At 39.7% G+C, this 18,493-nt stretch overlaps 1 protein-coding gene across 1 annotated transcript in view; it reads right to left on the bottom strand.

Moving 5' to 3' along the window:
- SUCO (SUN domain containing ossification factor) overlaps nt 1-13,657 on the bottom strand; it is a gene marked incomplete at its 5' end in the record, with an annotated part of 30,493 nt that extends 16,836 nt beyond the window's left edge. The window contains 10 exons of the mRNA XM_019618566.2: nt 1,938-2,043; nt 2,538-2,645; nt 3,293-3,360; nt 3,828-3,952; nt 4,172-4,292; nt 6,217-6,364; nt 6,543-6,683; nt 9,701-9,846; nt 11,135-11,236; nt 13,532-13,657. Of these exons, the coding sequence (XP_019474111.1) occupies nt 1,938-2,043; nt 2,538-2,645; nt 3,293-3,360; nt 3,828-3,952; nt 4,172-4,292; nt 6,217-6,364; nt 6,543-6,683; nt 9,701-9,846; nt 11,135-11,236; nt 13,532-13,657 (1,191 nt within the window). The remainder of the gene's footprint in view (nt 1-1,937; nt 2,044-2,537; nt 2,646-3,292; nt 3,361-3,827; nt 3,953-4,171; nt 4,293-6,216; nt 6,365-6,542; nt 6,684-9,700; nt 9,847-11,134; nt 11,237-13,531) is intronic.
- Between the last annotated feature and the right edge of the window lie 4,836 nt (nt 13,658-18,493).

Here is an 18,493-nt window from a genome sequence, read left to right as displayed (position 1 = left end):
AACAGAGCAGTGAAGTGAGTTAAGTTCACTATGCAGCTTTTTCCCTTACAGAGCACAGATTACAGAAAGTGATTCAAAAAGAAAAAACAAAAAAACTCATAGCATGCATTCTACACACTGCTACTGCTTCAAATTCAACAATTTACGGAAACTAGTGGAAGATGATGCACAGAGCACCTTATTTCAAAGCTTCATCCAATTTATTCCTAGGGAGAACGTGGCTACAGACTGATATTTAGTCTCAATTCAATTTAGAAGTATACAATGCATTTATTAAGACACTATGTAGATGCTCCCAATGAAGAATTGTACTAATTTACATGTGAGATCAAGAGAACAGTTCCATGAAAGCACTCTTACAAAAAAAATCCATACTTGCATTAAGCCAATTCAAAAAATAAAACAAAAATCAAACATTCTGATAATTTCTGGACTCTTCTCTTGTAGATCAAGCACACTTAAAACTGACTTCTGTTTCATGCTATGAAATATAAACATCACAATAACAATCCTTTCTAAGCTTTGCCATGCTATGTGAATCAAGGCTAAACACTGTACCCTCCAGGGGATTAAGTGCTGAAGCATCTACTGCTAACTCTGGAACTTCAGTGGCAAGGAAGGTTCTAGCTACCTTAAGGCATTAATTCAGCCAGAAAGCACAATTAAAAATACGTGAAACCTTTATCTGATTCATGCAGAATTTCTGCATACAGAAGTCCAACAGGTAACAATTATCCCCAGCTACCTCTTGAAGAGAGCACAAATCTTAAGTCAACAGCACAATTCAATTTTTATTTCTTCCAAGCACTATCATTACAGGGTGGATGTTAGGCCCTCAGTCTGTATTCTGTTTGAATTATAGCCCCGTTACATCCGAGTATTTTCACTAAAGCTTTTAACCCTACCCAAGTACCACATTACTCGTGGAATTTTATTCTGGTTGAATTCTCTAAATAAAACAGCTTGCTGCAAGCTAGTTTGATGGGGCAGAGATCACGGAAAGATTTCCGTATTGCATTTACCAATAGGACAAACCTAACTTCAGCAGCTACCACTGGAGAGCAGCTGCTTTCTGCTTCAGTTCTGCTAACTGCCCCAGTAACACAGGAAGGAAACAGGTCCTATAACTTTACCAGACTACAATCTCACCTCTGAGATTCAGTTGTACGCTGCACCAATGCTTACTTTAGCAAGTACCTGACTGCATCATGTAAGTGTATCAATATGGGCTTTACACAGAGATGTTCTAAGTGAAGCAGTATTTGGAATGAAATTTCACCTTTGAGTTCACATGCAAGGTCAGATATAAACAAACAAACTTCTGTTACAATAATGTGAAGAAAATCTAGATTTATGATTTATTTACTTTGAGTAGCAGCAAGCCTAAACAACTCACATGAGTAGTAGTTACAACTGCCTGACTGCAAAGCTGCTCTACGAGTCCACTGATGAGAAGCAGAATTTAAATGTTTACTTTTCAGATTCCTTAAAACTGTATAGCATAACACAGCACAAAAGTACCAGGAAATACACAGGTCTAATCTGTGCTTCAGGGAGCATACACACATATGCACACATGCAGGTACAGCCAAAAGACAAAATGGATTGATAATTTTAATATATATTTAGAATATGTTTTGTTAGGTCAAGTAAAACAGAACATTGCCTGGATTTTTCTTAATTCATATAGCAATTACAAGTTCTTAGACACAAGGCAACAGGTACTTTCCAATACACACTCAGTTACTGTTTGAGGAAGACAACACACTTGTGACTGTGCAATAAGGGTTTAATATGTGGCCCTTAGGGACATTAATAAAACTAGTGCAGATAATGGTAAAATCTGCTTTGATAACACACATCTCTGGATGCTGGTACAAAAGGTAAGATCACATGATTTCCTGAGAAGCATAAATGCTCTGGCAGCATTAAGTTACCTTAACATATTTGGCATACATCTGTTCATCCAGAGGAAAGCTCTGGACATTCCTCTCATCTCTGGCATGAAAAGTACCCAGTTTAATCCACTTGTTTGTTGGATACCTGGAAAAAAATAGATAAAGAAACGCAAAACTCCAGGACACACTGTTTACAGACTTCAGCTTTCCAAAACATTTTTTTTTTTTTTCCACAAGAAATAAAGTACTTCTGAAGTTTCATGGGAGCTGTGTTGTGCTTTTTAATGCAGAGAAGCATTGCAAGATAAGGTGCTGGTCACCACAGAAAAGTCAAAGTTACCTCTTCACATACTTCATTCAGTGTTTAAACCCTTTAAGGATGAAACCCTATTGAAATTCAGCCAGCAAAGTTTTGAGGGAGAATGAAACAAGAGAGAAAAGGGAAAAAACAAAACAAAACACAGAAATCCTGCGGGGGGTGGAAGGCAGGAGAAGCTAGTAAATGATCATATACACAAAATAAAAATCAAGTCATTTCACAACACATTTCTATTTGCAAAATTGAAGACATACAGAAGAAGCCATCTGTTTAATAAATACTTAATTCTTCATTCAGCAGAGCTAGTTTTGTTAACATACCTGTCGCTAATGGACACCAGAAAGTCTTTAGGAGTGGAAGAGAATAACTCATGATTTGCAATGTCAAGCTGTTTCACTTGGACTGGTTCACAAAGCTCAATAACAAACCTCAAAGACAAAAAGGAAACATTAATAAAAGCACTTCAGCTGTCCAATCGCACTCAGCCCTTTACTTGGTTGCCGGATCCTTCCCTGGCTATAAAGGAACACTGCAGAATAGGGAGGTGTCACTTCTTGCTCCCTTCAACAATCACTAGTGACACTCCAGTGACATTTACATGTGTGTCTAACTTAGTAACTCCAGATAGCACCTGCAGCTAGAAGAGCTTCATCCACTCTGTGTTCAAAACCAATAAGTCACAGAACTGAAAACTACGGATAGAAACCGTTATGTAAGTCACACCTGACAGACGAGTCATATATATATGGTAAATTTCAGAGTCCTACAAATATTGGAAAGCTGGGGAAAAAAAGCCAAGAGCTTTACTTGAACACAGCTCTTCTTCTGAAAGATGTTAATTATGTCAAAGCTACACATGCTGAAATGAATAAAGTTACCTCCTTAAATCATACTACTCAATAGCAGAGACAATTCTATGGGGGACACAATTAAGTGCCCTCTGCTAAATCAATTAAATCTCCTTACATGTTCTTCAAAAGCAGAAACACACCAGTCAGTTCCACAGTACACACACTCCCAACACGATGAGAAACTAGAATTATTCTTTGCATACAAGCAAACTTCAGCAACCTACCAGATTTTTGTGCTGCATGGATTTAACATGTAAAGATCCATGTTTTCCATCAAAATAGCTGAAGTGCTCTGTATAAAGAAGAGGACAATTAGTATTTCAAGTAGACAGTGACAACGCCAAGGTTTTTGCTCCTCTTCCCAGGAATGAATTTAATATTACTTCTGTAGACTAATACCAGGTTTCATAACACAGCATGCTAATATACAGGAGACAGAATACCATGCTGGTTTTGTGCAATCACAGCTTATTTACTACGTGAGCTAAGTCTCATTCAATTTCTATACTGAGTAGACTCTGCTCCCTCTTCCAAATATTTCCATCAAAGAAACTCTTCTCTACAGTAATCCCTTTTGTTTAAGGCATACAGATCATATTTTACTGTGATCTTTGGGTTTATAAGACTAGACCATAAACTCAAAAAATAAAAGATTACTTCAGAAGCCAGTGTTCAGTTTTATATAACTATTTTGCATTACTACTTGCATGAGAGTAAGCAAACTGAAGTGATGCACAATAATAATTGGTGAATGCTTACCTTTGCCTCTGGGTTGGCTGCCAGAATTTTGGCACCACACTCCACAGAGGCATAGTTATTTCTATTTTTCTGGACCTTTTTTGTGGAATGCTGTCCGCCAGCAGCAGAAGGGTGCATTGACTGACCTAGGAACAAGAAAATGTCAATACTATCATGGTCACACAGTAACTGTTTTCCCTTTCAGGAAACTGCTGCTTTAGGCTTTTACGTAATGAATGCTACCACTCATATCATTTTTAGTAGGAAAGAAAACTTCTTGGGTGCATTCTGAATTCAGACAGTTTCACTACTCAAATTTAATATTAAAGCGGTCTGTATTTAAAGAAAACAAATCCTGAACTTACTCTTTTCTTTCTCTACCTCCATGACTTTCTTCTTCCACTCATCAAATGTTGGAATGTCTCCAGGGTCCTTCGGAGTTATGACAGATGTAGGGTCAATTTCTCCTGTTTTCTTATAGTCTTTCTGGAAGGTGGGAAAAAAAACCAAACAAACATGTCACAGATTGTAAGTACTTTTCCAATACAAACACTGAAACAAAAGCAAACTTCATAATATACATCAAGTCAAAAGCTCCATCATCTGAACTCATGCTGAAAACTTAGTGCCAAGTATGCTTACGAGCCAAATAAACATGCAATGGTTTCCTCCCAGAATTACAGACTTGGATTGAGATGGTGATGATTTCTGTGGCTGAACTAATACATTTCAAGTACAACGTAAGCACTCTGTCTAATAAAACATCTGCTATGTCTTCAAGATTTTTGCTATTCTCCCTAAGGAAAAAAAAATGTTCCCCTGTAATAGAAAACTTCAAACAGAAATGCTTATCATGACAGAATTCCAGAGATTCTCTGGAGTTTCTGAATACCACAAAAAATTAACAGAAGAATTAGGTGTTAGCTGAAAACATGTTATTTAATATTAAGTCCAAAACAACATGCTTCTTGTCAAAGTAAGTGACTCTTTCAAGTTAATCATAGGCTATACCTATCATTTGAAGCCTTGACCTCTCCTTTATACAGACACACTCCTAGCACATCATCATATGTGCCGAGGCCTTCTGCTAGACATTTCAAGCACTGAAGCTCTGTAAAATACTGGCTACAGAAGAACAGTTTTCAGAAGGACAGCTCTGAAGTTGACATTTTCTCTGCACTCAGAGCAAGAACTGTGTCACAAAGTTCTATAGCTGAAAGCCCTCAAAAGAGGAAAAACACCTACTTAGATAAAAAGTAACAGGACAGAATTCTTCACATGACTCACAGTGCAACAGAACTTTAGATCTGGCATATCCAGGTATGTGTGCACGTAATTTAAAGTGAGAGAACCAAAACCCTGCCTTTTTCATTTCAGAAATACGTGATCTTCCTTGCACTATATGGAAATTAGTAGTTCAGTCAAAAAAAAAACAACAACCAACCGAATAAATAATGCTTTTGCATAAATATGCCATCAGGCCAAAGTAACAATTATTGACATCACAGCCGTTAAAATATAAGGCTAACGAACTTATTTTAGAAGTTTACACTAATTTTCTGGCAGTAAGTTTTCTAGAAGACTCTTGCTGTCTGCACATAATTACTTAAAGGAACACTGTGCCCTGTTCAATACCTTTGGGAAGAAATTCTCAGAAAGGCTACACATTAAAAAAGAATATTCAAGTTACCAGTGACAGTCTAAATGTGATCCTAGAATAGCAAAATACAGCATTACTATAGCAATGGACATTCTTTACCGATATAAAACCAGTAAGCTTTAGAAAGTGCCTTGCAGTAAGAACATAAAAGCAGTCAGACAGTTCACACAAAGTTCTGTTTAGCCAGGTAGCCCAATTCTAACAGGTGCCAAATAAGATACTCAGGAAATAATAAAAACACATCAAATGTTTTATTTGTCCATCAAGTGCCATCTTTGCCCCTAGCCATCGCTTGCTACTCAGGAACTTCCTGACTCAGTCCTTAATCAAAAGCCAACAATGACTTCTACAGGCTTATGTGGTCTGAACCACAATTCCCCCTCCTATTCTTTTTTCTCCTTTAACTCATGTACAGAAAGTCATCATCCTGCAGAAAATCCCAACTTAGCTATCCATTACAGGAAGAACAGTTCTTCTGGATTCTACTCTGGACAGTTTTATTTGATTTCAATTCTTCAACCTTGTATATGAAAAGACTCAGCTCAGAAAAAATAAAGCTGTGACAAACTACCAACCTCGCTGCTCTGTTCTTCCCCTAGATGTGCAGACAGTGCTCACAATGTAAGAGCTGTGAATTTACACGGTGGCAATGAGAAAAGTGATGGAGCTCAGTTATCTTTAACACTGATAGCCAAACAGAGGTCATTATGCTCCTGTATGTGCTGAGTGGATGATATCAGTACTGCTTACCTCCCTTTTTAAGTTCTCAGAGGCATTCAGAGCAGATTTTTGATCTGCCCCCTTTTCAGCTGCTTCAACTTTTGACTCAAACTCAGATTTTGTCTTCTTTCCCTTGCCATGTGAAGACGATATGTTCTCTATATGTTGGCCTGCAAGGCTGAAATTTTGAGAGCATTAGGACATAAAATGATCACACTTTCACTCGTATCCAATATTAAACACACACACACACAAATGGAGATAAGCAAGCACATGCAAATCTTTGTTGCAAGGCCAGGACAGAAGAAACAGTTACCGTTAAATTATTCAGACTCACAACCTACTTCAATACTCACCTCTCCTGTGGACTGACAAAAGAGGAAGGCTCACTCTGAGGGTCAGCCTCAAGTGTCCCACCAATATCACAGTCAGGTTCTGACTGCTCAGCTTCAATAGAGCTGACTACAGGGATATCAGCACGGGTATTTTCTATTGCACTGAAGGGAAAAAAATAACATGCTTTTTACCCTTCTGGATAATACAAGTAATCCTGCTAATGAACTACATAAACTAAAGATATTTCAAAGTTAAAAGAAAAAAAAGAAAAAATAAAACCAACAGTTTGAGAAATAATTGAGAAAACAGAAGGGGAATGAAGCATATTTGTGGGACAGCATTCTCAACTGTGCAAGAACGGAATTCCTTCACCCATCGGTCCCAGCAAAACAACTAGAAGCTAGCTTCTCCTTTTCCAGAATTCTCATTTAACATATTATGAACACTGCAATGGATAATTTCCCCCATCATCGGTATCAACTAAGAGCTTCATGCCTACCTGGCTGCTAGCAACCACTTCTTTCAAGAAAGAGAATCTTAATATGAAACTGAGTCCCGTTAGTAATAACATTACTACATCAGTAGCCAGCTACGAGCATGGCTAAATCTATGCAAAGAATGGTGTGGCACAACAGTATGTAGCACAATCAGCAAGGTTTTTTTTTTCCCCCCATTAGCTTTCTTCTTTCTCACTAATGCAATAAAAATGAGGTAATCCTGTTAACTGTATGAACAGTCTGAATTCACTAATCTGCCTGTTACTCTAATTCTTATTTCCCACTAAGAATAAACATACTGTATCAGACAGGTGTTAAGGCAAAAATGAAAAGAAAGCCTTCCTACATGCTCTTTAAGAACGATGGGTTGAGGGGGGAAAAGGAAGATGGACAAATGGTAACTTTCAGTTGCTAACTTCTGTGACTTTACTTCTTTCTCCAGTGCAGGAATGAGTTTGATGCCAATCTAGAAGCTTATAAACCACATCTAACCAAAAGCCTTTATTCTGCCTCCTACATTTCAACCAAAGCACAGAGAATTGCAAAAACACAAACAACATGTCAGCAATTCCAAAGGCAATCTTCTCGGTTTTGCAGACATCCAAGATACACAGATGAGCTCCACATCTACAACTAGTAACTAACCACTGCTCTCACAGTAAAAGGCTCCACATATTCTTGATCTCTGCGGATAGACAACAGTACCAACTGAATAAAATACAAAACAAGTATGAACTCACATACATATATACACACACATGTATACTAGGGTGTACTCGACCAGCCTTAAATAATTTTGGCAGAAGGCAAATAACATGAGCTAACAGCTGCAGCATCCCCTCTGCTTCAGGCATTTTCAATTGTTAGCATCCTCACCATCACTTCTGAAGTGCATTACCAAGCTCACTATGCACTGCAGCTGCTGTCCCTTACAGCCACAAGAGGAACTCAGATTATTTTCAATAAGCTTCCCCCAAATTAGGTATGCATAGATAAGCTACAGTCCCCATGCTCTCCTAAAAAAGGATTTATCATGAAGTAGTTTGGAGTAAAATCAGCTGAATTATTCTGCAGCTAAAAGTCCTGCTGCAGTATCAGACAAGTTAACACCTAAGGGAGCCATGTTTTGTGACACTTGATAGTAACCAGAACTGAAAACAAGACAACTGATGTTCAACTGTTGTCTGATGGCAACAGATGAAACCGAACCTTTTTAAAAACCTTGTTTAGCAACGAAGTCAGACTACAGCCTCTTTCGATACTGAGTTAGGCTGCATGGAAAGAGACTCCCTATTACTATTCAAAGCCAAATTGAAATTTGAAAGTAACAAAAACACCCCACCTATAAATATATCTGTACCCTATACTCATATCCTGCCCCCTCTTCCTGTTTCTGGTCCTAGAATCAGAGCACTACTCCCCAGCACAAACTCAAATTAGGTGCTTCAAGAGTTTCAATACCCATTTGCTTGCTAATTTGAGTCTTCATAGTTTACCACCCTAGTACTCCACAAGTCTATTTTCAACAATTACAAGACACCAAGCTAATGTTTGTGTTTTTTTAAACACAGATCCTGAATCTCTTTCTAAGACCTGACAAGCACATGGCCTGCATCTAGTTACACCAGAAGTCAGCATAGCAGTCAACAAAAGCTATAAAAAGAAACACAGGAATTACATTCCAGCTTTGGTTTATGGAAACTGTAAGTTTTGGAAGCTTGATTTTCAGAGACTCGCAATGAAGAATTTCTACAAAGGACCACGAGTCAGCATTAGCACCAGCAACTAATTAAGAACAGCCAGCAGACAAGATTGTCAGACCTTCCTATGGTAAAAAGACTGAATTTAGTAAACCAACAAAACCTTAACACAAAAAAGAGAACAAGAAAAGTCTACTTCATTTTCAGTGGGATAATTTTTATCTGTTAAAATACTAAATCTTTATCAGCAAATAAACAGAGGAATACATTCCCTTTAGCACGTTTAAGAAGACCAGGAGAATTTTGTGAAGTAGGAAGTAAGTACATGTGGATTTCTAAACTACCATTCACATTAGATTGTACAGCATGCCACAGAAGGACAGAAACAAAAGTAGGGAAGTGAAGTCCTAAAGAGCCTAATACTTCTGCAGCAGAAGCAGCTCTGCACTGCATACTAAATACCAATACAAACAACCTTGGCTGTCTTTAAATTAAAATTTGTTATTTTATTGTAGGTCTTTCAATCCCTGAACTTATTTAAGACTAATCTATTTCAAGTCTTATAGAGCAAAATCCTCCAAAGCTAATCCTTAACTGAACACAGAGGCCATCACTCAAGCAGCTGGGAACTTGAGAACCTGCGAGGAGCACAAATCCCGATGATGAAGGCCTGGAGGCTTTTATAGTACAGACTCTGTAGTACGAGATGCTTTCCTCTCTGAAAGCAGCAGCTTAGAACTGATAATGGCAACAGCATTACTCTTAAGCAAATACGCAAATCTTGCTCCACAGACCGAGTAAGTGACAGCATATTCCATTAGCATGACACCATCAACAAAGGCACTGCAAAAAACCAGCATGCAACAGTCTAGGGAAGAACAGTTCCTTATTCCTACTAAATCTAAACAGGAATCCCTTTAAGCAGCCTCAGAACAAGTAGCACTCTGTCCAAGATGAAACCAATAAAAAAGAAAAGCTTACTCAGGCTGCGAGACTGTAGATATCTCTGAGGTAGGTGAACTGGAATTACTTTCAGTGCTTGCAACTGTGCTAGATGAAGCTTCGTTTACATCTACTGAAGGTGGAGTCTGAGCTTCAGGCTGGCTCGTTTCACTCACTTCAGCAGCCTGTGAAAGCAATGCAGATGAACTAAGTTTTTCTAAACTTGCATAGAGAAAGCATTCAAACAAGAACATGTAGTTTGAAAATTAACAGTTCAGTAGTTAACATTTCTGTCAACAATGAACCTGAAAACCAGACAGCAAGACAGTTCAGAAGCAAGTTCTTTTTTCATAAACCTAGCTGGTGTTCTGTGCTACTTCAGGGCAGTTAAAACATTCTTTCATAGTCTACAAGAACAAAAGCATAAAAATACTAATTGGAAAAGCATGTGCAACAAGAAACAAGCCTGAATATTTCAGCAACTGGAGCAAGCAGATCTATTTGCATGCTCCAATACGGTATAAGATCTATATAAACTGCTCTCACCCTCAGCTGAATTATGGGAAGGCTTTCCACTTAAATACATTAACTGAGGTCAGAAATGCATTTAGAAGTCTATTCTGTGTTGTAACAGATGCAAAGGGAATAGTTTATCACTTCTGAGAGCCTGGTAATCTTGAGTTGTACTTATACTGTTCTTCAGTTTTTATAAGCACTTGCACTATAGTTAGACTACTGAAACATGCACTTCTGAATCTAGAAGGGTACACAGCCTCTTCAAATAAAAGCCTCTTGTCAATACCAGGATAGCTCTGAGTCAGCCAACGAGACACGAAGAGCCTTCTAGAGAAGGTTTAAACAACTCAGTCACACATTTAAAGCATGCAATGTATATTCAGAAGTACGTTCTACTTATGCTATCTTGTAGCCTACAGAACAGAAATATATATCCAATAAAAGATGGGTAACAGCAGGCTTTGTAATCTTAACACCTGAGTACTGACTTACTATTATCAATTGTGCATACAGTTGAAACAACCCCTTGGAAAGTGTTTCTGTTTTAAACAAAGGAAATAAAACTGATAAAAGCCATGGAAGATCAAAGCTAAGCACAACTGCTACAATCACCAAGTCTGACCTACATAAAAGACTTCTCTGAGAAGGTTTTTTTTTTTTTTTTTTAAATATGTATTTTGAGACATTCATACCTATAACACCAGATTTTAATTTACCTTGGAAAGATTTAGTCAGGACATACAATATTAAATTACAATTATTTATGCACATGGGAAATGCAACATTTGTTCGTTCACAGGTTTTATCCTGCAACAGAAACACGAAGCTGGCTGTAAGCTTACAAGTAAGTAAAAGGAGAGATGCTTTCCAAGGACCTTACACAACCCAAAGGAAAGAAAGAAATGCAAGAAGCATTTGAAGACTGTATGGAAATAGTGAATGAAATAATAGACTTGCCTGTTCAGATTTTATAAAGTCACCAAGTAGCTCTTCTGTGGAGTAGGTCTGTGTACTTGAATCTGCATGCTCCGGCTCCAGCCCAGGACCAGCCTCCTTCCCCTAGCATATTAAAAGGGGAAACAACAGTAAATATGCAGTAACAAAAGCCTTTTATTATAGTAAGAGTAACTAGCCTTGGTAGCAACTGAATAATATTATCTAACTACCAGAAACATGATCAAGAACTTAAACTACGTGAATCTGCAGAGCCACTGCCCATGTATGTTTAAATGCTCATCAGCACAAAGCCTACAGCACATTAAAACAATTCAGTTCAACTGACAGAGGCAAATTTACGACCATCCAGTTTGTGTGCTAAGGCAGCTCAGTTGCTCTGCTACAGTGTTGACAAATTCTCGCTCTCCCAGTGCTACCCAAAACAGGGGAATGCAATCCTACAAGGACTTGCAAGAGATAACCATTAAGAAGTACAGCAAAATAACACCTAGCACGTTTGCCTTGAAGTATTCCTATCAGCAAAGCTAGATTAAGACTGTTGTAACCTTTCAAAACAACTTTTGACTATAAATCTTTAGTTGTAAAAAGAAGTATAAGGAATTCAGCGAGCAAAAATAAATGTGCAGTTGAGGGGAAAAAAAGTTTCAGAGACCTCAGATTGTAGAACTAAAGAATTTTCTTGTCTCTCCGAAACAGTATTTTTAAGGAGAACGACCACAACATGTAGAAGTGATTTCTGAGAACATCCTTTCTGCAGCAATACGTTAAAATACATGAATAAATCTGGTAGAATGTACGTGCCCCTCGTTTTACTAAGGGGATCAAAAATCCCCCTGTCAAGTACTGAAAGTGTTCAGACTCAAATGGGCACAAGATTAAACAGCATCAGTGCCTCAACTGATCTAAGGAAAACTGAGCAAGAACTGCAAGGCTGCTCTTATTTTTGCCAGATGTCCTGGCAGCCCAATTAGAAGTAATAGGCACATGCTTAAGACTTCTCATACACTCAAGAGATATTTGCTTAATGAATAAAAATAAGCACAGTATGATGTATGAGCTTTTCTCTGCTTTGAAGCAGAGAAATCTACTTAACAATGCAGTGATGTTAATGGAATGAAGGGAAGAATGCTAGGAAAAAAAAAAAAAGAGGAAAATACACATGAGCAGTTTCCCAGTCTCAAAGCTCACTTCATCTTTCCAGGTTTATTACATCAGCCATTGAACTTGAGTAGGACAACTTTTTTTCTTCAAACAAACAACCCACACATTACATGTTCTTATGGCTTTAAAACCACAGGTTGCCTGCCAAATTGAGGCAGCTATAAGAATAGGACTGAATGCTGTTTGGATGCACGAGTTGACAAGACAAATAAAACACTGCTGCCCTAGAAGTTGAAATGTTTAAGAAACAGACAGGATTAAATACAGCTTTTCCTAAGCAGACAGCTCTTTCCTTGAGCCACGCAGAACGCTTGAGACATTATGGTGTGCTTTTTTTCTTTTGTTTCTTCAGTTTTTTTTAAATGTGACATATAGTTTTCTTGGAATGAAGACCATGACTGGCACTATTACCAACTGAGAGAGGAAACAGGATGCTCATTAACATCAACATTATCTGTGCTTATCACAGGACTCGTTATTTATCCACATAAATAAAGCAACTGAATTACCATGACTTTGATAGGACTCAGTGGCCTGCAAGCTCACTATGAAACTGAAATATGTAGAAACTCATGACAAGTTTAATGGTAGAACCCATTGCTCTCAGTAGTGCCAAGTAATGCAAGTAAGAAAGGCACAGAATCTTATTAGCATTTTCAAAAATGTATTTTAGCTCTGTTAATTTTCATTAAATGAGCAGGGAAAAAAAGATGAAGACAGACTTAGTGTTAAATCTATTCAGGATAGCAGTCATTTGTACACAGGATTTCTAACACAAAACAGATACAATGAGTATGCTTGGTCTAGATTTAAATAAGTCATCACCTCTTGTCATGGTCTCTACAGAGCCACACACCGTCCCTAAGGTCACTTCTCACAGCCGCGATGCAGATAAAAGAACACTGGGCCACCACTACTACCTTTACTGTTTGTTTCCTTCCAACACACAAACCCTCAAGCTGTACTACCACCAGAGAAAAGGAAAAGAAAAACTTGGGGAGATATCATCCCCTCTCACAGAGCAGGGGTGTACATTTGTACTATATAGTACATTTGTACTGTTGGTTATATGTGGATGGTTGGACTGGATGATCTTGAAGGTCTTTTACAACCTTGGTGATTCTGTGTTTTAGTGAGAGCTATTGAACATTTCAGCCAAGATGGCTATGAATCGAAGCATACGGATCATTTTACTTCTTGAAATATCAAGTCAGACTAAGTAGCCAGATGACATACCTTTTCCTGGATATTTTCACCATCATTTGCCAAGACACAAGCATCACTTGAAGCATATTGCACTGTGGATAAGAGACTGTCTTTACAAAAGACGTGCCAAACAGGAAGCCTGTTCAAGAACACAGAAAAATAAAAGTCAAAGTCCTGATTTTAAATGAATAAATATTTTACTATTCCCTCAACATCATCTCCCTTCTTTGTCATTCCCAAAAGTTGCCTAAAAAAATAAAGATATCCATGTGCAGTTTATGAACACTCATGTACCAAAACTATTGGAGGATTCAACATGAAGAAGTTAGTTGCAAGCACACTCCGTATATACTATTTTCAAAAGACAGAAGTATCAGCAAAACAGATACCACACCACAAAGCAGAATCTAATGCAAGTTACTGCAAGATAGAGAGAATTAGCCATACAATACGGAAAGATTTAGCAGCGATTAATAAGGAAAAGCTAAATCCAACATTTAAGAAGAGAGCTCCTGTCTTCCCTGTACAAGTCATACGTGAGAAAATTTTCTTCTGTCAACAGCATCAAGTACATTTAAGATGGATTAGCAACAATAAGCTTAAGAGAAAAAAGGGCCATGCAAAATTTAATGAAAACAGACATGGAAAACCAGATTCTGGCTTCGGCTACACATGCACAGTCATTTTATTTATTTATTGTATTTTCAGTTTCAAACAGCTTAACTTCTGAGTAGCAAATGAGAAAGGATCTGTAGTAAAGCAGCCAACAACTACACAAACACACACAACAGAGCAGCATCTTCTGCTGCATACAGCACACAGCCCCTCCACTTTGTAGGTAACATCCATATAGCACTCATCTACACTTAGAGACCCAAAGGCCAAAAGCCTTCATGCAACTTGGAATTGGACAGAAATATCACGGGGATCTAGCACTGCGTGTGGTTTTAGCTGTACTCCAACACTAGAGTCCCCTGCTGCATTAAAGCAAATGGTGGAGGGGTCACCATTGGTGAAGTGACTGACATGATGGCCAGGTGCTCCTTATGACCCCACACACTCACACAAACCACCGCATACCCTGAATACAAAAGCAAACGACAAAGAGACACAAGTCTGCAGATCTTTAAGCATAAGAACTCTGCATGCAGCAACGATCTGACATGAGACTTGAAAGCTAAACACAGCCTTAAGGCAGTCGTAACAGAAACAATATTAACAGGTCAGCGTTTGCTTACATTATACATAAGCCTAGTGTTTAGAATCTGAATTACCACCTGCCTTAACAGCTTGGAGATCACCTTTATTGGGAAGTAGATGCAGCATAGATTCCTCCTACATAAACACAGCTGTACAGAGCACTGTATCTTCAGGCTGCAGGCAACACCAAAGCAGGTGTTGCTGATATAAGCCCACTGTTTCATTTCCAGAGGAAGCAGTAGGCAGGTGCCACCGCTCCCACCAGCAGAGCAGCACAACAGGAACTGGGGCTTCGTTCAATTCCCATCACGTAGTTACTTGTTTGTATTAAGGTCAGTGTTACACTTTGTGGCCTTTCTTGGTCTGACTTCCTAGCTCTCGCTTGGAAAAATTAGTTATGTTGATACTTGGAGTCTCTTATTTTTGGAGACTCCTCATGCTTTTAACTTCTGCACCACTGAAGTTCCATTCCAGCTATAGCAACTCCCTATTTCTTCATAAAAATAACAGGTAAAGACAAACAATTATAATGAACATGTGATAGCTCACTCCAGCCCTTTGTTACACATACACACCAATGTTATTTCCTATTTTGCTTATCCTAATGGGGGGGGGGGGAAATCTTTAGGAAACTGCACACAGCAATAAGAAGCCACTTACCGTAGAAAAGCAAAGTTACAGCTGTTTATGAATCAGCATTTTAAACTCAAGGTACATTCTCACAACTGCACCGATGGCTACTCGAGCATTTGCAGGCACGAGAAGCACCAAGCACGGAAGGCAGGCACACACTTAGTGCCATTCATACACATACCAATCCACTGCCTTCAGACACAACCAAACACGCCTCATGAGAGCAGCATTCAGAAGAATGCAGTCTGACAGCTCGCTGATGTAAGCGGTTCTGACATAATAAGCTGTGTCCAACATCTTACTTCCCAAAATCCTTCCTGGTCTAATCCCCACCTCAAACATGATGCTGCAAGTCCGCCAAGAGCCCTCTAAGCCAGGGAGGGGACTGAGCATTCTTCCAGCATAAGCATGCATGCACAGGAACAGCCAGGCCCTGCTGCAACAGACAGCAGGCGGACTGACAGCTGCCATCCAGCTCTGCAAACGCACAAAGCCAAGGCTGTGTCAGACCAGCCCTTCTGTGGGAAGGCAGACTGAGCACCTTTCAGAACCCCTGGCACTATGCTTTTCCCTCACATCTCCCTGTCTTTTTAGTGTTCATTCAATGGCCTTCCTTAGCCATGAACAGATAAGCGATACAGCCCATCAGAAAATTCTTGCCACATATCACAGCACCACTGCAAGCTTTCCGTAAGTCTCCCCCAAAAAATGAATATGAAAAGCTAAGTGCAAATTTACTGAGAACAGAATCTCTCCTCACTTCAGTGAGCACAGCAGCACTGTTCTAACACCCACGTGTGAGCAAGCGGCCCTAACGCACAGCTCCCATGGATCACTCAATCAGCCGCAGTGTCTCAGGCACAAGAGGTGCTCCAGCTGAGTGCAGAGACACCACAGGTAGCTGCCAACACCTAACCAACACATCGTGACCTAGCAGGGATACAGAAACTTGCAAGAATTCCATTCTTGCTAAGTATGACTCAAAATAGCAGATGCTATTAAAGCTCACAAGGAACAAAGAAATTTAAACACGAGACTTCTAGTATTATCATTAATGTATTTAAAAGCTATTTCCATTAATATGCCATGAACTTTTCAGTTTGATACGTGCAAAAGCAAAAGTTGCAAGCCCAAATATGGAGGGAAAAAAAGATCTCGACTCTTTGCAGGGCAGGCCCACACTGTGGCTCTCTGTTGAAGCAGAGGCCTGCTCACCCCTGTGGTAATGACAAGGGGCACTTAGTGCTACACAAACTAGCTAAGGCCTGCTGATGGCTGTCAGCCCTTTGAAAAAGAGCCCACTGAAATTCAAAGGTGCAGGTGGCTTTGGGATGGCAGCACAGGTGCTGTGTGAAGGACCATCCAGTTCTCAGCTCTGTCCCAGCCCTCCGCAGGGAGGCGGCTCAGCAGGCTCCCAGGAGCTGCACCGCAGGATAACTGATACATTATTATTATATACTGATATTGTCATTGATAACCACTCCAGCAAGCGTGAGTGTCAAGCTGAGGGTAAACAACTGCTACGAAAAATGAACTGCACAAGTTGCAGCTGACCAAAACCAGACCCAAATTTGCAAAATCCAAAGGGAAGAGCAGTTCTTCTACTGCCTGATCTTCCCAGAGGAAAGCCTAAGCTTTCCTTCCCAAAGACTCCATACACGAACAGTGACATTTGCACAAAACTCAGTTCAAACATATCTGTCCTCTGAATGATTCAAGAGTTTTCTTAAATCCTCCACAAATGAGACGTATTTTTGGACACCAGGGAGTGAATCAGTTCAACAGAGTTTAAAGTTGACACCTCAGGCACTAGTTTCAAGCAAAGGAAAGATAACAAGAAGCTATCACAAACACACTGATGACCAGGACTCTACTGAATGCAAAAGGAACCATTCCTCTACTGACATTTCCCACACTTCTCAGAGGGTTGTATTACCAACAGGTGCAGAAGCAGCAGCACCCAGCAGCTAGAACAAAGGTGTCCCTGCTGCTCATCCACAGGAGCAGCTCAGAACAGCCCTCTGCAAGAGATGTGGGGAGGGATCTGGATCAGTGCAGGATGGAGAAGGGGGAGAGGCGCCCATCTGATGGCTGCAGATCCCACCTTCTTGATAAGAGTTTGGGATTCATCAGTTAAAAAGGGAGATAAGTTGTGAAGCGGTGCAGAATGAAGAATTGGTTTGCCTTCCACAAACCCTGCAGGTCTCTGCATGCCTCACTGCTAAGCAGCAAGAAGGACTGAATCTCATACTCCATTCTCACAAAGGCAGACCCCAGCCAGCAGCAGGCTGCTGCTCAGCCTCTGAAGAAGACAGGGAAAGGAGGAGTGAACCTTCACCCTCTCCCAGTTATGCAGTGGGATCAATCTATCTATCAGAGGAGCTCAACAAGACAGAAATGCATTTAAAAGGACTCACAGAAGGAAGGAAAGGTCAGAAAAAGAAGAGTGGGCTTTCAGAATGGCAACACTGCTTCGGCCAGCCAGATGAAAGGCACTGGCAAGGCACGGGCTGCTTGAGCACAGCCTCCCTGCATACAGCACTGCTTCTGCATGCGTGAAATGGAAATAAGCATTGATAAGCACAATGCAGAGCTGCTAATACTCCTTAATGCTCATTAAAAAAAAAGGAGACTATTTATTAGAAGCCATTTATTCTCACAAAAGAGCAGCATGCATTAGCAAGAATATTTTAAAAGTTCTGATGGTTCTTTAAGGCAGAAGAAAGCTGAAGATGCACCTACAGGCGCAGACCAGGAGCAGATGCTGCCAGAAAGGCACTGACACCACCTCTTTTCCTACCACTATCCACCAACTCCACAACGTTCTCACATGCCAGGTTCATGTGCTGACAACCACCTGAAAGCAGAGCTTTTTGCAAAGCCTTTACTAACTGTGTTGTTCTTTTGCACTTAATACAGGATTTTAGCATCGTTGCCACTCTTTATAAACAATGCGCTCTCCCAAGTGCCCCTTAACTGAAATGCTACACAAAACACAAGAGTCACTTCACTTAGAAGAGGAGCCCAACACAAAGATACTTCTGACAATGCCAAATTCCTTAGCTTCAAAAAAATGAAACATCAGTTTTTGCAGTTTAAAGTACTGCTTTCTCATTTCTTCAATGCATGAGCTTGCACAGGTTGCAAAGGCAGGCTGCA

Source organism: Meleagris gallopavo, chromosome 10, assembly GCF_000146605.3.
Source record: "Meleagris gallopavo isolate NT-WF06-2002-E0010 breed Aviagen turkey brand Nicholas breeding stock chromosome 10, Turkey_5.1, whole genome shotgun sequence".
NCBI lineage: Eukaryota > Metazoa > Chordata > Aves > Galliformes > Phasianidae > Meleagris > Meleagris gallopavo.
Note: the sequence above shows the minus strand (reverse complement) of the source record. Positions and strands in the feature narration are given on the sequence as shown.